General features: G+C 33.4%; 1 protein-coding gene across 2 annotated transcripts in view; it reads right to left on the reverse strand.

Annotated features, from left to right (window-relative positions):
- FANCM (FA complementation group M) overlaps positions 1-18,132 on the reverse strand; it is a 57,641-nt gene that overhangs the window by 11,624 nt on the left and 27,885 nt on the right. The window contains exons 11-18 of one of the 2 annotated variants that reach the window (XM_065871478.1): positions 16,795-17,008; positions 13,068-13,225; positions 11,798-11,953; positions 8,154-10,062; positions 3,652-3,743; positions 3,348-3,416; positions 1,592-1,711; positions 705-861 (exon numbers count right to left, since the gene is read on the reverse strand). In XM_065871478.1, the coding sequence (XP_065727550.1) occupies positions 705-861; positions 1,592-1,711; positions 3,348-3,416; positions 3,652-3,743; positions 8,154-10,062; positions 11,798-11,953; positions 13,068-13,225; positions 16,795-17,008 (2,875 nt within the window). Of the gene's footprint in view, positions 1-704; positions 862-1,591; positions 1,712-3,347; positions 3,417-3,651; positions 3,744-8,153; positions 10,063-11,797; positions 11,954-13,067; positions 13,226-16,786; positions 17,009-18,132 lie in introns of those variants that run through there. The other variant, XM_065871479.1, reaches the window with a different exon arrangement.

An 18,132-nucleotide genomic window follows, 5' to 3' on the forward strand; every position in this document is an offset into this window, starting at 1 on the left:
TGCTCAAGCATTGTTTGGGGAGACTGTTTTCTAAAAGTAGATCTCCCTTACCTTAGCAAATTTAATAAATTTAGCTTTGTGTCTCAGCTGGTTTTAAATTTAGCTTTGTGTCACACTGCTGGATTCCTCAACTCCTTCTAGTCTTTGATTAAATGTCACCTTCTCAATGTGGGCTACCCCTAATTGCCTTACTTAAATTTGCAGCTTATCTGTTAATACCCCTAACTGCTGCCACTCCAAATCTTCATCTTACACAACTCTTTTTGTTTTTCTGTAAAGTTTTCATCTTACACTAAATAATTTAGTTATTATGTATATTGCTTGTCTTCTTCCATTCAAATGTAAGCTTCATAAGGGAAGGGGGTTTTGTCCATTTCGCTCACAGATGCAGCTTTCTCAAGAACCTTACATAGTACTGGGCACATAGTAGGCACTAAATACTTGTTTAAATGAACATCTGACATTGAGCCAACTAGGTCATTCTGGAGAGACATAATCAAATTAGCAGAAGCCTATAAACAATCAACTCTCACATAAAGCAAATATTAACAGAATTTGAATGAAAATGACCAAGTATTTTACACATGACAAATTTAATTCCCTTTAAAGTCAAAGTTCTTTGGAAACTGACTAGAATATTTAAGTATAACCACATTAAAGGCACTGAAAATCAAAAGAAAAAGAAGCATCATTATATCACTTACCATTTATAGCCTGTGACAGTTGAGTCTCATCATTTAAAAAGTCAAGTAATGAGGAATCCTGTTCATTTTCTGACTCATCATTTTCATCTGATGAAACACATTCTGCATCTTCTTGGGAAAGTTCTGCTTCATCATCTAAAAACTTCCTAGCTACAAGCTAAGATAAATGAGAAAAAAGGAAGATGCCTTTAAGAAAATCATTTTATTTCTTCAAATAATTGGAAACAGTTCTGGAAAGTGGATTTCTTGCCAGTGCTTTTAAGATCAAAAATAATAAAAACAGAAAACTGCAAGAAGAAATAATAAAGTAGTATACCTATTTAAAATTTCTTCTTTTAATTCTGTTATGAATAAAATAAAGTACAAGTCAGCATATCAGCTTGCTGAATGTTTCTTAATAAGCACAAAGTCTCCTGAGTCTTTCAGCTAATTAATTTTTTCCAGGAAAAATACAGTACCACAGAAAGACTGATCAGACAAAAAGGTGCTGAGAATTCTTTTCCAAGAATGTGAATATTGGATAGAGATAAGAAAAACAATATAATTTTTACAAAAGCAAATATTCTAAAACTCAGATTTGTCTCTATATTTTCTTCAATTTGAATATTAAATCCTCAATACACTAAAGTTTCTTCATTTAGTCATTCAAAATAACACAACACTGCAAGATAGTTTCAAAACACAAAGAGAAACTAAAATACCACACCTTAAGATTTTAATTCCAATACAAAAAGTAAAATTTGTGTCAAAATATTTTTTAATTTTGAGATTTTTTCCTATAAGAAATTATAGAGAAAAATCTACTTCTGTGTAACATCTACTGTTCTTTACTAATTAAAAAATATATAGTATATTTATATAAAAATAAGAAATGGAAAAAAGTTTACCTTTAGGTGACTCAGTCTCTTTTGGACTTTGATGCCTCTTTTATTATGATCCTTGAAGTCTGCTGATTGTGGATCTCGTTTGCTAAAATTCTCACTCTCATCGCTAGATGATAAATCTAACTAAAATTCAATAAAATTCTTACATGAGAAAATATAATTGGAGTGTTGTATCTTAATGTGTTTCTCAAGGATTATTGCTTCTGTTTTCATTTTTCCTTTTTAAATAGTTGACCTAACATTTTCTTGTTAGAAAAATAAAATGCTCTTACAACTCAGAGCCATGTTATAAATACACAATACTTATGAATTTAAAAGTTAGGTAATTCTAAGTACTAAAATAATAAATTAGGTAATATAAATAATACTAGTATTCATTTAATTTTGTATGAAATTGAATGTATCTGATGAAAACTTGTGTTTTTAGTTTAACTCTTTCCTTTAGAAGACCCTGAAGGGCTTCACAAAAAAAAAATTAAGTCTGTAAATACAGCTATCAAAATTAGTCCAAACATACATGAGTCCTTTCAAACTAAGAAACCAATATAACAACAAATTTTGACTATGAAACCTACTATAATATCTCTTACAGAATAATATAAAACCAATCAAAAGAATCAAAAGAAATTTATCAAAATAATTTCAATTAACAGGAATAATTTTAGGTTAAAGTAGATTGAGCATCAGCATTATCAATATTTTAATTCACTTCTAGTAAGTCAATCAGACATTCTAGTTCAAGTAGCAAGTTAAAGCAATTTTTCTAATGAAGTTTTATATGAGTATACATGCATTTTCAATTAATTTTGCACAAATTATACTAGTTTGTATTAGAGAATTAAAACACACAAGATTTCCTAATCTCAAAATTTAGCTATCAGCTACAAACTGATGACAAATGAATACTATTAGCCTTAAGACCTGCCCCCCAACCCAGATTTCACATTCTCATAGTTGTCAATGCCTTGTCAATGCCTGCCAGACACTGTCACTTTACTATCCCACATGAACTTCAAACATGTTCAACACTGAACTTACCACTCTTTCTTGTTTTCTCTAAAGATGTGACACATCTGCCAACTAGCCCAAGCCAAAACCAGAGAGTCATCGTGGACTCCTTCTTTTCCTTCTTTCAAGCCCATTCAGTAAGCAAATGAAAGAATAAGGCCTTCCAAAAACTCACCCAGATTTTTCTCCAATTTTACTTCCTGGTACTTTTTGTCTTTACAATCAAACCACAAGAGATGCTGTTTCCCCACTTTGTGTCCTTCTTTAAGCTGTTGGGGAATGCCTTCCTTTCTCCCTTCTCTTCCCTAACTGCCACAGATGCTTTAAGATTTAAGTAAGGTGTTATCTTCAAGAAGCTTGCCAGAACTCCCAAGGTCTAGGTTAAGGGTTTATCTTTTCTTATCACTTAACTTAAAAAATTATATGGAAATTATCCACTTACTATCTATCCTTCCTATTAGATTGCAGACTTAACAATACGAGGAAATAATCTTTACAGTATACCAAACATCTTACACAGTAGATATAAAGTAGGTATTTAATCTGAATTGCTGGAGTGTACTGACAAAAATAGGAATAGTTTTTTGAAGGAGTTTAAAATAGAAATTCCAGTCACATAGGATTTACTATCTATTTTTCTGTTAAACATATACCCATAAGATCAAACATACCTATGGTCATCTATACAGATATTTCTCTTGTAATATTTATTTCAAAAGGAATTACTATACATTATTTGTTATTTACTTACTCTGTTTGGAGGAACCCTGCGCTTTTTGACAGCATGAAGTGGAGAATCAACTTCGCTATTTTTCTGATTCTAGATAAAGTAGATAAATAAAGTAAAAAGTTAAAAAAAAATAGTTTTAAGGGGAACAAAAGGACTTCCCTGGCAGTCCCGTGGTTAAGACTCCATGCTTCCAAGGCCGGGGGTGTGGGTTCCATACCTGGTTTGGGAACTAAGATCCCACATGCCATGCGGCATGGCCAAAAAAAAAATAAGAGGAACAAAAAATTTTATGTGATCATGTTATTGTGATTATTGAATGACTCACCTCAGGGGACTCCAAAACATTTCCTTTTGTCTTTTTACTTTTTCTTCGGAAAATCTCATCATCTTCACTTTCACTGCTTGTTAACTGTTCATCTATAACTTATTAAAAAATAATGAATCTGGTCAACAAATTTAAGTTTATCCAACCACAACTATCTATTTTATTTATGGGTCCAATAAGAATTGTTTCTGGCAACCTCAACATTTATTCACTCTCAAACAAGATAGTTTTTTAGAAATCTGGCCCAAAAATCAGCATGGGAAAAAACAGAAAAATAAAAACAATGCCAGTGAAGAAATTAAGACATGATAACTCTTGGTAATAAACATATATTTAACTCAGGTTCAGTTTTACAAATTAACTGAAAAAAGTCCAGAAGAGTGCAAAATACAATTTTATTAGTCTTATTCGTTCTAGAATTCATCTCTAAAATCTACTATAGTCTTTCTGCCCTTTGTGTCTTATTCTCTTTCTAGTTGAAGGCTACAAAACAATATATGAAAAGATTTTTTTTAATGTATGTATGTACATATGTGTACATATACATATTTGTGAGTAAGTGTAAAATAAAAATTGGTAGTCACCCAAATGTTGTAATTGGAACAAGACATTCGTGGGTAGAAAGAATGTTAAAAAACAAAAAACTCATGTGAAATCAAATCCTTCAAGTTTTCAGATACTTAAAGTTCTATTTCTGTACTTGCATAAAATTTTGACAGAAGACACCTTTTATGTGTTTTTATGAAACCTTCTATAAAAGCCCTGTGGTTGTTTTAAGATATGTTCATAAATCCTCTGATATGCCTGCTTTTCAAGAGTTGGATCATAATTCTTCTACCCTTGAGGGTGGGCCACACTTGGTCACTTGCTTCTAACAGAAGAATATAATGGAAGTGAAGGTGTGTTACTTCAGAGTCTAGGTCATAAGAGGTCTCATCCTTGCTCTCTTTCTGGACTCATTCACTCTGGAGGAAGCCAAATGCTATATAATAAGAATAGAGGAACTAACCCAATGGAAAGGCAAACATGGCAAGAAACTGAGGCCTCTTAACCAATGGCAATGTAATCCTCCAAGCTTATTCAAGCCTTCAGATAACTGTAGCCCTGGCCAACGTCTTGACTGCAACCTCATAAAATATCCGTAGTCAGAACTCTGAGCTAAAGAGTCCAAAGAAACGGTGAAATAATATATGCTGTCTAGAGGAACAGTGAAATAGTATATGTTGTTTTAAGTCATTAAGTTGTGGAGGAAATCTGTTATGCAGCAAGAGATAAATGACACAGATTTTGGTACCTGGAAATAGGGAATTACCATACCAAAACCCAAAACTGTGGACATAAATTTAGAACTAGAGAGTGGGCAGAAGCTGAAAGGATTTTTGAGGAAAGTTTTAGTGAAAGCTTGAAGAGCCTCAAAGGAATTGTTTGTAGGAAGATTAATGGCCATTTAGGAGGCCATGGGTGAGGGCTTAGAAAGAAGTAAGAAAAACCTTATTAGAAATTATAGGAAAGAGGATCCTTAATGTAGTGCCAGAAAGTTTAGCAACATTGTGGTAACACAGAAAGTAGAAAATGTACCTAATGAGACTTCCCTGGCAGTCCAATGGTTAAGACTTTGCCTTCCAATGCAGGGGGTTCGGGTTCGATCCCTGGTCTGGGAGCTAAGATCCCACATGCCTCGTGGCCAAAAAAAAAAAAACCCCAAAATGAAAATATACCTAATGAATGAGGTGATCTAAGTAAGGAGATTTCCAGACAAAATGTTTAAGGTATTACCTATGCTTCTTCCTGTTTAAGTAAAATGTGAAAGGAGAGAGAGGAACTAAAGAAAGTACCGTTAAACAGGAAACAGTTGAGACTTGCTGGTTTTGAAGATTAACAGCTTCTCCAGCTGGCAAACAATATTAAATTAAGAAATGTTCCAGGCAAAGATCTAATCTAGAAGACTGCTAAGAAGCTATTGTGCAGGGCTTCCCTGGTGGCGCAGTGGTTGAGAGTCTGCCTGCCGATGCAGGGGACGTGGGTTCGTGCCCCGGTCCGGGAAGATCCCACATGCTGCAGAGCGGCTGGGCCCGTGAACCATGGCCGCTGAGCCTGCGCGTCCGGAGCCTGTGCTCTGCAACGGGAGAGGCCACAACAGCGAGAGGCCCGCATACCGCAAAAAAAAAAAAAAAAAAAAAGAAGAAGCTATTGTGCAAATGGTGCTGAAGGTGTAACTGTAAATGCTTTAAGATCTCAGAAAGATCAAAGGTGGTACCTTAGAGTACCATTCAGTCAGATAAAACGCCCTCCAAACATTTTAAAGATGTCTCTTACTTTTCCTCTCAAACAACAGGCCTTCTAAGAAGATTAAGGAACTATCTCTAGACATCTTTGGCTTTGGAGAAGCCAAAGGTAGAGAAGGACTTACCTCCAAAAGATTTGTGGGCACAGCTAGTGTCTAATGAAATGAACCTCAAATAAGATTCACAAGAGATCCACAAAGATTTATGAGAATTATAAGCGAAGAAACACAGCCAGCTACAACTAAAAGGGGCAGAGACAGTACAGAATGAAAAGAGGCCTTTGGATCCCCAAATTTTCACTAAAAGGAAGCAGGCTGAGAAAACTCCACAGGTGCTACCTGTTACAAAATTGAACCGAGCATCCAGAGTACAAAGCCAAGAACCACGGAGAATTATTAGCAGTCTTTGAGTACTAATCAAGAAACTTCCAATCTCAGCTCTGCTAGATTTTAGAATTGCTATGGACCAGAGATTCCTGTGTGCCTCCCATCACCCTCCCCCACTTTCAAATAAGCCATCTTGGAAGCAGATTCTACATGCCCAGTCAAGTCTTCAGATGAGTGCAACCCCAAGTGAAATCTTGACTATAACCCTAAGAGAAAGCCGAAACCACCCAGTTAAGCAACTCTCAAATTCCTAAACTACAGAAACTGTGAGATGTTATTTTAAGCCACTAATTTAAGGGGAGTAATTTTTTACACAGCAATAAAAAACTAATACAAACTCACAGAGTAAATTTCTCCTCACACTCTATACTAATAAAACATCTACCCAGACAGATAAACTTGAATAAATCCTTTTTGTAGATGATCACTATATAATTCAACTCATTTTCCTTTTTTCATTATCTTCTATGGAAGCCACAGTTAAATGCAGGGCTCAGCTACAATAAGCAAATCATTCCAGGAGGCTTTCCTTTTAACTGCTTTAGTGATGTTTTAATCAACAATTATTGTATACATATATAACATGGCAAATTATCCTAAGTCTTCTATTTCAGTTAAGTAGAATAATATATACTAAGTAAATATTCCCTAATAAATTGTTCCTTAATGTATATGTATTCAGAATTATATTGCCCATGGTTAGTAGTTAAGTACAATGCTAGAAAAAGTTTTAATGCAAATATGACACAAAGATAAATTATCTCACCCATTAACACAGACTTAATATAAAGGTGTTAAAGCAAATATTAAAGGATCACAGGCAACATACTTAGTAAAAATACACATGTCAGAGTACCTCCAGAACTATGCAGAATAGTCAGTTTTTAAACATCAACTGTATTTCCAGAACTTATTTTAAATAACTTTTTATCTTAAATAAAACATTCATTAATCATGCCCTTGATGCTAATGAGAACAGATAAGAAAAAGATTTACAAAGGAAATTCTCATTTTACCCTACAACTATTCTTTTTCCTCAGCCATAAAGAATAAAATTCATAAATGGCCTGCTATAATAATCTACACACAAACTAGAGTTGGGTTCTATAACAGGATCTAAAGGATACTTAAATCATTTTAATACTAAATATCTATTTTCTGGGTTTTCTGTAGAATTAGATCACAGAAAACCAAAGATTCCTATAGATCTGCTATGGTCTCATCTCAATTTTCCAAATACAGTCTTATTTCTAAATTTTGCTATATAAATCCTCGACTTTATACTATCCCACCAAAATCTTACACTTTCCTGCTTTCCCTTTGTTTTCACCATTTTATAACATCCAAATTCCCTCCTGATTATTTTCAGCATATCCAAATCATGAATATTCCTGAGGAGCCAAAATGGAAACCTTCCTTTGAAGTCAACATTTCCAATCTAATCCAGTTCAAAATGTTTTCATCTTCTGAACCTCCTAGATGTATGCCATCTTATTATTCACTTGGTAGTTTATTTCCATGTTTTACTGGTATCTTTTCAAATGTATATGTCACACATTTGTTTGTGTTTTACAATGAAGGGCTAGAGCCAAATCTTACACTTCTACATTTCACAGTGCCTAGCAAAATACCTTTCCTATGGCATACATGCCATAAGTATATGCAGATAAAATAAATACTGGATCAGTAAGCATCAACTTAAGAAATATATAGTACATCGATTACCTAATTCAATACACCATATACTGAGAAACTACATTTGAAAAATTATAGAATATGATCCAAAGTAATCATTCTAGAAAGATTTTATTTTATAAAGATGGAATCTTACCTTTAGCAGAACGGACGGATTGATGCAGATTGATTTGCTCCCTGCTGTTAGCCTTTTCTATAGAAAGTCCCAAATCATCAAAAGTTGAATTCAATGTTTCTTTGAAACTTTGTAGATTTATTTTTCCCTTATTGGAATCTGACTTCCTAGCCATTTCTATTCTCTTCTTAGAAAATGAGTTTGGCGAGTTTGATTGAGAAAGTGGTGTACTCATAACTTTCTCTCTTACTGGCAATGAAAATTGAGAATAACCAGGAGACATAAATTCTTTATTTTTTGTTGCATTCATTGGAAAACATGCAAAAGTTGGACTCCGCTTATCTTCACTTGATGGGTTAGTAATGGTTACACTCGTAGAACTATCAACATGGTCTCTTGATATTACTGCTTGATTTGAAACATAATTCACATCATTTATCTCCTTAATGTCTAAATATCCTCCAGATAGATCATCTAAAATTTTATTCTTATTTGTATCTGATGCATGTTCTAGTATTTCATCATCAGTATCTGGACTACAAAATCCTAAATCAAAGGTAACAGAAAATAAATCCTTAGAGTAGTCAAAACCATATTCATCATTCTTCAGTTTTTCCTCATGTACACCTCTCAAATCTTCATGAGATTTCCAACTATTCGTATCACCGATAATTTGATCTTGGGGTTCAGAATTATTGCCTATCAAAAGTTCATCCGAAATTAAGAACTGAGAGCCCAGTGCCATTTCACTTAGAGAAGTTTTGTCTGACACACATAAAGATTTGCATTTACTGTTCAAGGGAGGAAGGTTCACATCATTACACTCTGTATTAACATCCTCAAATAATAGCAAACTCTCATCCTGATCAGTATGCAATATTGGGAGGCCACTGTTATCAACATCATGATTCTTTTCTTCAACAAAATACTTTGGAGGGCCAGTGTTTATTTGAATATGATGGTTGGATACTAAATATTCATTTTTAATATCTTTATTATAGTAACAGAAGCTTGGTTCAGCAGAAATCTTATCATTAATTGTACCATAAAGGCAACTTTTTTCAGAAGGATGAGTAATAAATTTAAGTGAACTCAATTCTAAATTCTGTTGAGAATTTATAGTTGAATGTGACATCAAACAGGTGGATTTGTCATTTTGTAAACACTCTGTGTAGGGTACAAAAAGCAAGTTCTCAAGTGCAGAACCCTTAGAAATTTCATATTCCAAATTTGAGAGTGCACTAAGAGGCGGAGGAGAATGAGATAAAAATCTCTCTACATTAGCTAGCACCTCTTTTGTTAATGAATGACAATTATAAAATTTGTCATCTGTTCTAGCTATATAAAGCTCATCCTCAAATGGAAAAAATAAGCTAGATGAAAGAGACTTCTCATCACTGAAACTGTTATAACCAGAATCTAAAAAATTTCCAGTAAATGAACTAGTAGATTTATTTGTAAACTGACAATCTGCTAATAATCCACATGACCGATTACCTACATTTTCACTGATAGCACATGTGGCAGCAACTTCATCTGTATCTGATACTCTTTTATCATTTAGTAGGTCTACCTGAAAAATATTTTTAGCAGTAGAACTGCCATCAGTATCTAAAGGCCCCATAACAACCTCCTTATGTTCTTTTTTAGGTTGATCTTTTTTCAGTTCTTTGGAAGCTTTTTTTTTTAGAGAAGCAATTTCAGTTGGTTTGATACGAATTTGTTTAAAAATTTCAGCACATTCTTCATCAGATTCCTTAATTGAGAGTGATTTGCCTTGATTTATATTCTTTGTAAATGAAGATTTCTTGTTACTAGTAAAGATACCATTGGCAAAAGGATTACATTCATTCCTGGGAGCACTAGATGTTGAGCTAACATCTTCCATTTGTAAATAAGATTTAATTTCCAATTCATAGCTGCATTCTCCCTATAAAGAAGGAAAATGAAAAAGTCACAGGAAAACAAAAAAAAAAAACAATTCTAAAGATAAATTTTACTCTGCTAAAATATTTTCTAAACAATATTACATTATTCAAATGATTTTTTATACCTTAAAAACTTATTCCAAGTCAAACAAAATAGAAATGACACTACTGCAAAATTATCATAAATTATCTTTTATCAGTTAATATTTTTGTATTCCCAGTACCCAGTACATGAGAGACCCATGATAACTATTTGGAGAAAGTACAAATTAATACATAGAATATGATTATAAACACTTTTTTCACTTCTGACATTTAATTGAACAATTATTCTAATTTTCTAAAAGTAGATATTTAAGAAATTAATATATATAAATGAAAAACACACATATGTATGTTAAATTTACTCTCTTGATGAAGGTAAACTAAGAACAGCTTTTGAAACATCTGAAATAATGGTACCTGTATGTCTTCTAGGCTGTAAGCTAGAATATACTGTTTTTAACAAATTTCCCAAGAACACTTCTAGTGAATTTCCAAGTCTTACTTATCTCTAAATCTAAAACTACAGTCCCCACCATCCCTGACTCATCCTTCCCTCTTGCCCATGAATGCCACTTTAGTCAGGATTCTTCTACTCTTCAGGGACTTAAGCAATTAATTCTCCACTTTTTGAATCATAAATACAGTAAATATTAATGTGAAAATGTCTGTCTCCCTGCTAGGATATATGCTCCCTATAGAATATTTTATCTGACTTCTTCACCAATGTAGCCACAGGGCCTAGAACAAACCATGCCATGTAGAAGGCACTAAATAAATGTGTTACTTTGATGCACAGGCTTTGCTGGGATCCAAAAATAATTACTTTATTTACATGTATTCATGAACAACAGCTAATAAAAATAGCAGCTACAATCTACTGAGTAATTACTATGTGCCAGTTTCTATTCTAATTGCTTTATGTGTATTAAGCCACTTAATCCTCACAACAATCTTATGAAGAAAGTATTATCATTATCCCCATTTTACAGATAAAACTGAGGCACAAAGAGGTTAAGTAACTTACAGATGCACAATTAGTAAGAGGTAAAGTTGGGCTTCTAACCCAGGCATTTTGGATTTCACACTCATAATACATTCATCATTCTGACTCTCTCAAGGAAGAACAATCAGGAAACTGCTCAAGAAATCACTAAATCGCTAAACTACCACCAGGATAAAAGAGACATACCAAATAACCTATATGATAGAGAACATTTATGCAGATCCCAATCTAACAATAATCCTAAATTAGCTTTACAAACAGTTTATATAAATCATTAAATGGGAATTCCCTGGAGGTCTATTGGTTAGGACTCAATGCTTTCACTGCTGGGGCCCAGGTTCAATCCCTGGTCAGGGAATTAAGATCCTGCAAGCCATGCAGCATGGCCAAAAAAAAATTTTAAATAAAAGAAAAATTTTTTAAATCATTAAATATATTAAAATTTTACTCTGGTCTATCAATATTCACAGATGACATTCTTCTAACTAGGTCTACTTCTCCTAAAACAGAAAACTAGTTCCTCACTGAGATCACAAGAAGCTATATAGAAAAACAAAAATAGTCTAGCTATGATTATTTATAATAAATACTTGTTTCTTATAATAAAGACTTCAAATTGAGAAGAATAAAGATTAAGTATTCCAGTTTCACTGGCATACAAGCAAGAGAAAGTTACAGTAGAACCCTACCTCTTCATGTCTCATTCCTTCTATCATTTGCATAATGTTTACGAAATGGTGACATCGATCTGAATGGTTGACTTGATATGTAGGTAAAGGATGATCCTGCCACAGTCTCCATTCAGAGAGAGAGAGTTGATGAATTCCAGTGGTTGGTTCTTGAGTCTTGATTAATGATAATTTAACATAATAAAAACACACATACTCAGATTTCACACACTGATTAAAAAAATACTTAATATACAGATAGCCTACCATAAATAATTTTAGGTATTTTATACTAAATTTAGGTATTTTCAACTAAAATCTCAGGAGAAAAAAGAAAATAATTTTATAAAGTACAAAGATGTCCTTTTAAACACATTTTTAAAATAACTGTTACATGTATTGCTTTTAAAATTAGAAAGAAAACAATAAATGTCATTAAAAATGAAATACACAAATAAATAAATGTTATATGAGTTACTAGTTCGCCATATTCCTGTTTATATAGTCCCATGTTAAGAGCAAATATTTAAGAAAATGTGTGGCTTCAAAATTACTATTATGCTAGATTTATATTCTATAATCTAATAAAGAGGCAGTCATAATCTCTCAGTGATACTGATCCCAATTCTTCATGCCTACTGCCATTTCTCACTTTCCCTGTTAGTGAATAAAATACAAATTCTCAAGAGCCATATATTTCTAGCCCTATAAATCTTCCCAAAGGAATCTTCCTTGAGGTTGTTTTTCTAGTTCTCTAGGTTCATATGTAACCTTTGCTCAATTCTCTTGACTTTCATTAAGTTCATCAATAATTTGTTTATAGTAAACAAAATAAACAAGTCTAAGATCCAATTTAAAGTTTTACTGTAATTTCAAAACAAAAATTGAAAACAAGTTTGTACAAAGATGCTCATGACAGCCTAATTTTATATTAGTAATATACTGAAAATAATTCTAAAACATGACAGGGAAAGAGCCAAATTATGGTATATTGCAGAGCAACATAACAATCATATAAATTACACCTACACAGACATGTTCATATGCAGAAAGTAATAAGAAAAGTCAGAACTTATGTAAATATATTACAGTCATGTAAAAATATATATACAATAAGGAATACAAGCAAATTAGTAGTTTTACCAAATTAGACTTTAATATTCTTTTTTACACTGCTTACATTCTTAATTTTTACATAAGTTGACATTCTGATCATGAACATTCATTCTCTTTACTTCCAAAGCTATTGCACAGTCGCTATAAAAAGCATCTGAAAACATGTTCAACTTACTGGTCTGTTCTCTTCATTCTGTAAAGATAGAAACTGAACTTGAGGCAATGTTATTTCCTTAATTTCATCAGTGTCTCTTAATCTATATCGTCTGTTCCATAATTTAAATTCTTCTTCTGATAAGAACCAATCATTCTTTGAATTACTCTGCCTCACTCCTATAAGTTTAAAAAATAATTGAAAAGAGGTTTAAAAAAATCTGCCAGGCAAACACAAAATATATGACATCAACTCAAATGCTCTACCTGTTTATGTCTACTCATCTCTGCTAAACCACTGATTCTATACCTTAAAATTAGTGTTCTTCATATAAACACTCTCGTTATCACTTCCTGCTTCTACATATCTCCTAAACTTCTCTCACCTCTTTGAAAGTACTAGTGCACCCTTCCATCTAGAGCTAACCTTTGGTAATGACTTTATTAGCAAAACATCACCAGGCAGCTAGGCTCTCAGTCCTGGTTTCCTTTGGACTCTCTCCATTTTGTTGTTTAAGACCTGGCAGGAAACAGATAACTCACAGATGAAAACTAGTATCATGATTCTAGCATAACATTATCGGAAAAGTTATCTGAAACTGGTGTGGGGGTGGGGGAGATGCCAAGACTAAAGTCTTAAATGGGGCGGGGGGGGGGGTTGAAAGGGGATAGGAAAGACCTACTGCTTTAAAAAATGACATAATAATATACTTTTTAAAAAATGAATCGTAAATTAACCCTTTTTTAATTTCCATAATTTTTATGAAGAAAAACAATCACCAACATGGAAAGGATAAAAAATACAAACTTATAACTCTGGTCCCAATACAGATGAGGGCAGAAAAAAAAAATCAGAAAGACTACTGAATTAGGAATCAGGAAGCTTCTGTCTTAGCTAGTCCCAAATATTATATAGAAAGCTTTTATAAAATAAGGGGTTTGAACTAGGTGATCTCTCAGGTCCCTTTCAGATTTAGCAATCTGAGGCACTAAGGCTTTTGAAGTAGAAAGGTATTCCATTCTCCTACTCACTTTAAATAAACTCAGACCTCTAAGCCCAAATGAATTATATACTAATACATAGAAGATGACATTCATACACACTATCTTGGCAAGATGAATCACTGACACTTGAAAAATCAGAGAAAACGGAAGAAAAAAAGCACAGAAAAATGAACATGTGCTAACATTATCTCAATTTTTAAAAAAGGACAGGTTCTAGACTTTTACCATCCATCCCTAGTAACATTTTATAAACAATCATTAAACATATGGTTAACATTTATAAAAATAAAATGATCACTAAGAAAAATGTATGCCAACCTAATCAAGTTTTTTAATAAATTCAAGAGAATTCAAAATACATACTATCTTTTCATTTTAACCCAAAATTTAGCAAAGTCTTGTAAAATGACAGGTATATTCCTATTAAGTGGATCTGCATTAGGCTTAATAGGCATATCCAAAAAGCACTGATTAATGGCTCTGAGTTAAGGGAAAGAACATTAACAAATTTAAGTGAGTAAGTCCAAAGCAGGTGCCTAGGAGGGAAAGAACTTTGAAACTTCACGGTAATGAAAACCAGTAGAACAATCAGTTGAAGAAACCTGAGAGGTACTGTCTTCAAATACATAAAGAACTGCCACCTACGTAAACCAAAGATCAAATCCACTCTTTGTGTCTAGAAGCTGTTGGCAAAGAAAGTCGCCTGCCATTTCAGTAAACAAAGGATGATGGGGCCATCAAGCCATCAGCCACTGAAACCCCAAGGGGGTTTCAGCATGGAGAAAAACAGGATACTGGCCCCAGATAGTTAAGATGTATATCAAAGGTATAATTTTAATGAGCCCAAACTCTTGCATCTTCCCATACATAAAAAAGCACTAAAATCATTAACTTGAGACGTTTGTTTTTTGTGATTAGCAGTAATCTTTTGATGCTCAACTACTAGGGTTCTTTTTCAGCAAAAACTCCTATATATCCTGGTTCCTCCTATACCTCTTTGGACCAGTCCCTCAGAGCTGTCTGAGAGGCTGCCTTCCTGGGTTACAGTCCTCAGTAATACCCCAAATAAAACATAATTCTCAACTTTTACATTGTGCATTCTTTTTCAGTTGGCAAAGCCAAAACTAAATCAATGAGCAAAAGGTACAAAGCCAGATTTTTTTTTTCAACAGAGGGACTTCTTCTATATGGACTATTCAACAATGGAATGAACCCTCATAAAAGAATACGATTTCCATTAACAAAGATGTTCAAGTTGAGGCTGGATATACATTTAACAAGAATGCTACAGAAAACATCCCTACCTTGGTTAAGTAATTGGACCAGATGACCCCCAAGATTTCTTCCAAATCTTAGAATATAATTACATGATTTTATGATTCTTTAAAAGCTTACCTTAAAGATTAAATAAAATTTTTTTTAAAAGTTTTTGTTTCTCATTTTTATAGTGCTAACAGTTCCAGATATTTTCTTGATATCACCAAAATCTGAGAGCTAGCACTCTCATTACTATGCTTCCTGGCACCAAAGTATTTTTTTCTTACTGATTCAATATCACCAACAACTTAGTCTAATTTCACCACTATGTGGTGTAACAATAAATTGAAAAAAAAAGCGGGGGGGGGGGGGGGAATTTCCCTGACGGTCCAGTGGTTAAGAATCCGCATTCCAACGCAGGGGATGCGGGTTCAATCCCTGGTTGGGGAACTAAGATCCCACATGCCGCAGGGCAACTAAGCCTGCACACCGCAACTCCTGAGCCCGTGTGCTCTAGAGCCCACATGCCACAACTAGAGAGAAGCCTTCACGCTGCAACGAAAGATCCCACATGCCACAACTAAGACCCTGTGCAACCAAATAAATAAATAAATAATTTTTTTTTAAAAAAAGAAAGAATATTTTTTCCTTTGTAGAGATGGAAATAAACAATTCCCCCTCCCTTTTTCTGGGAGCAATTCCAGAGATACCTAATGTTCCTAAATCCTTTATTTAACCCTTTGATATTTATGCAAATTGTTGTAAAGGCAAAGCAAGCCTCTAGCCAGCTTTCCAACCAGAAATGATTTTCTTAAGGACCTAGGAGCCATCTCTTTGAAATGTAAACATCAAGGAAGATAGTGTCCCTATCTCCCATACACCTGCAGAGTTTAGCCTTGGCACCTTTCTCTGAGTTGTCCTTATCTACTTGTCATAGAGACAGAGAAGTTTTATTATTTCTTTGGATAAAGGCAACTAGCTAACACAAATGGCTACCTCAATTACCAGGTGAATTTGGAATGAATTATGAAAGAACATATAGCAAATGGTGCTGTCCTCTTATATGAGGACAAGTTACTGTTAATCTTAAGAAAATGATGTAAAGGACTGACTGCTTGGATGAATAGGGTAGAATTTCATTCTGTCTTTGTATTATCTCAGTGGATTCCTTAAAATGCGCACTGTAATTGGCTTAATGCTTATTCAATAATAAAACTATTTTCTTTCTTTTCCACAATTTGTAAAGAGGATTCTCTGGGCTGGTAAGATATTTTTAATTTTCCCAACACTGAGTTTCTTTCATTCTGTACTGCCAGTGTCTCCTTCCCTTTGCCACATTAATCATCTCTTATCCTTCTCAAAGTGAACATCTATAACAGCCTAGAATGTATGCTGAGTTTCTCATAGAAGAAAAATATCAATATATGACCTGCTAATGAACAACAGGAAGACAAATGCATGTCTCAAATGTGAAAAATTTTATTTACCCTTCCTAGAGGAAAAGATAGATGACTTTCGCTGCAAGTTCCGAGAAGGCTTGTCTGGTTCATAGACACCGTGCGTGATGAACATCTTATGTAAGTGTGGATTGATTCCATCAGGAACCATTCGTGGACTTCCTTGGTAAAAATGAAGGACCTGCCTATTACCTGAAATAGCTTTATAAATACTTCTTTTGTTACACTGACTTTGATTATAAGTCTGCAAAAACAAATAAACATCAAATCACATTATTTCTATAATAATCACCAAGCCATGACAAGCAGTTATTATATTAGTCTGAGTTTATTCTAAACAGTAGACTCTGATCCACTTAAATACTTGAAGAATGGAATATCTGTTGTCTTAAATTTGAAGCCTATTTAATTAACTCTTGATGAAAATCATTTCAAAATTATTATAAAAGCTTAACTTAGTAACTATATTGTACAAAGGAAATCTGTCTTTTATTTAGTATCTTGCTATTTTTGATTAAGGCTGATGTTTATATATAAGTGTAAATTGCTTTTTAAAACAATACTATTCTCTTATTTCAGCTTTTACTTCATCTCTCTACGTGTCAATTTTCTTTACTGTATACAACAAGAAAAGCACTAGTACTGCCCTTACAGGGTTGTTGACAGGATTTAAACAAAATAATGCATTTGAAACATTTGCAACACTGTCCAGCACAGAGTAGGTACTCACCAAATGTGGGCCATTATGACTACTTAACAGATAAGAAAACTAACACCTGATATCTAAACTAACAACTAACAACTCACTTAAGGCAAGTGAGTTGCCAAGGTATACAATTAGTTAGAATCCAATTCCACTCAGTGATAATACATAGACTTTTAAAAGCTGCCAGACATTTCATTTATTGGAATCATTTTATAGATAAACTGGATGTTACATAAGAATATGCTATAATCACATGAAAAGTATTGGGGGGAAAAATTCATTTTTCAGGATGATTTTTAAAGGGTTTATAAAACATTTTAAATCAATTTTTTAAAACTATCACAATTAATGAAAAAATCTTTAATGTAAAACTATTTACTTAGACACAGAAATAGTCCCACTCAGTTACAAAAGTTAGTTAATACTTTAGTGTACATACACAAAATAATATTATGTATTGATACAACATCGTATTTAGGAAGACCTGTTACCCAAGATTACAACAAAGTATGAATATCATTCAAGTCCCTTATCACTTAGAGTAGGCATCAGCAAACTTTTCCATAAAGGGCCAGAAAGTAAATATTTTAGGCTTTGCAGGCTACCCATTATCCCTGGTGCATATTCTTGTCGGTTGGTTGGTTGGTTGATTGATTTAGGCA

The sequence above is a fragment of the Phocoena phocoena genome, chromosome 2, assembly GCF_963924675.1.
Source record: "Phocoena phocoena chromosome 2, mPhoPho1.1, whole genome shotgun sequence".
Classification (NCBI taxonomy): domain Eukaryota; kingdom Metazoa; phylum Chordata; class Mammalia; order Artiodactyla; family Phocoenidae; genus Phocoena; species Phocoena phocoena.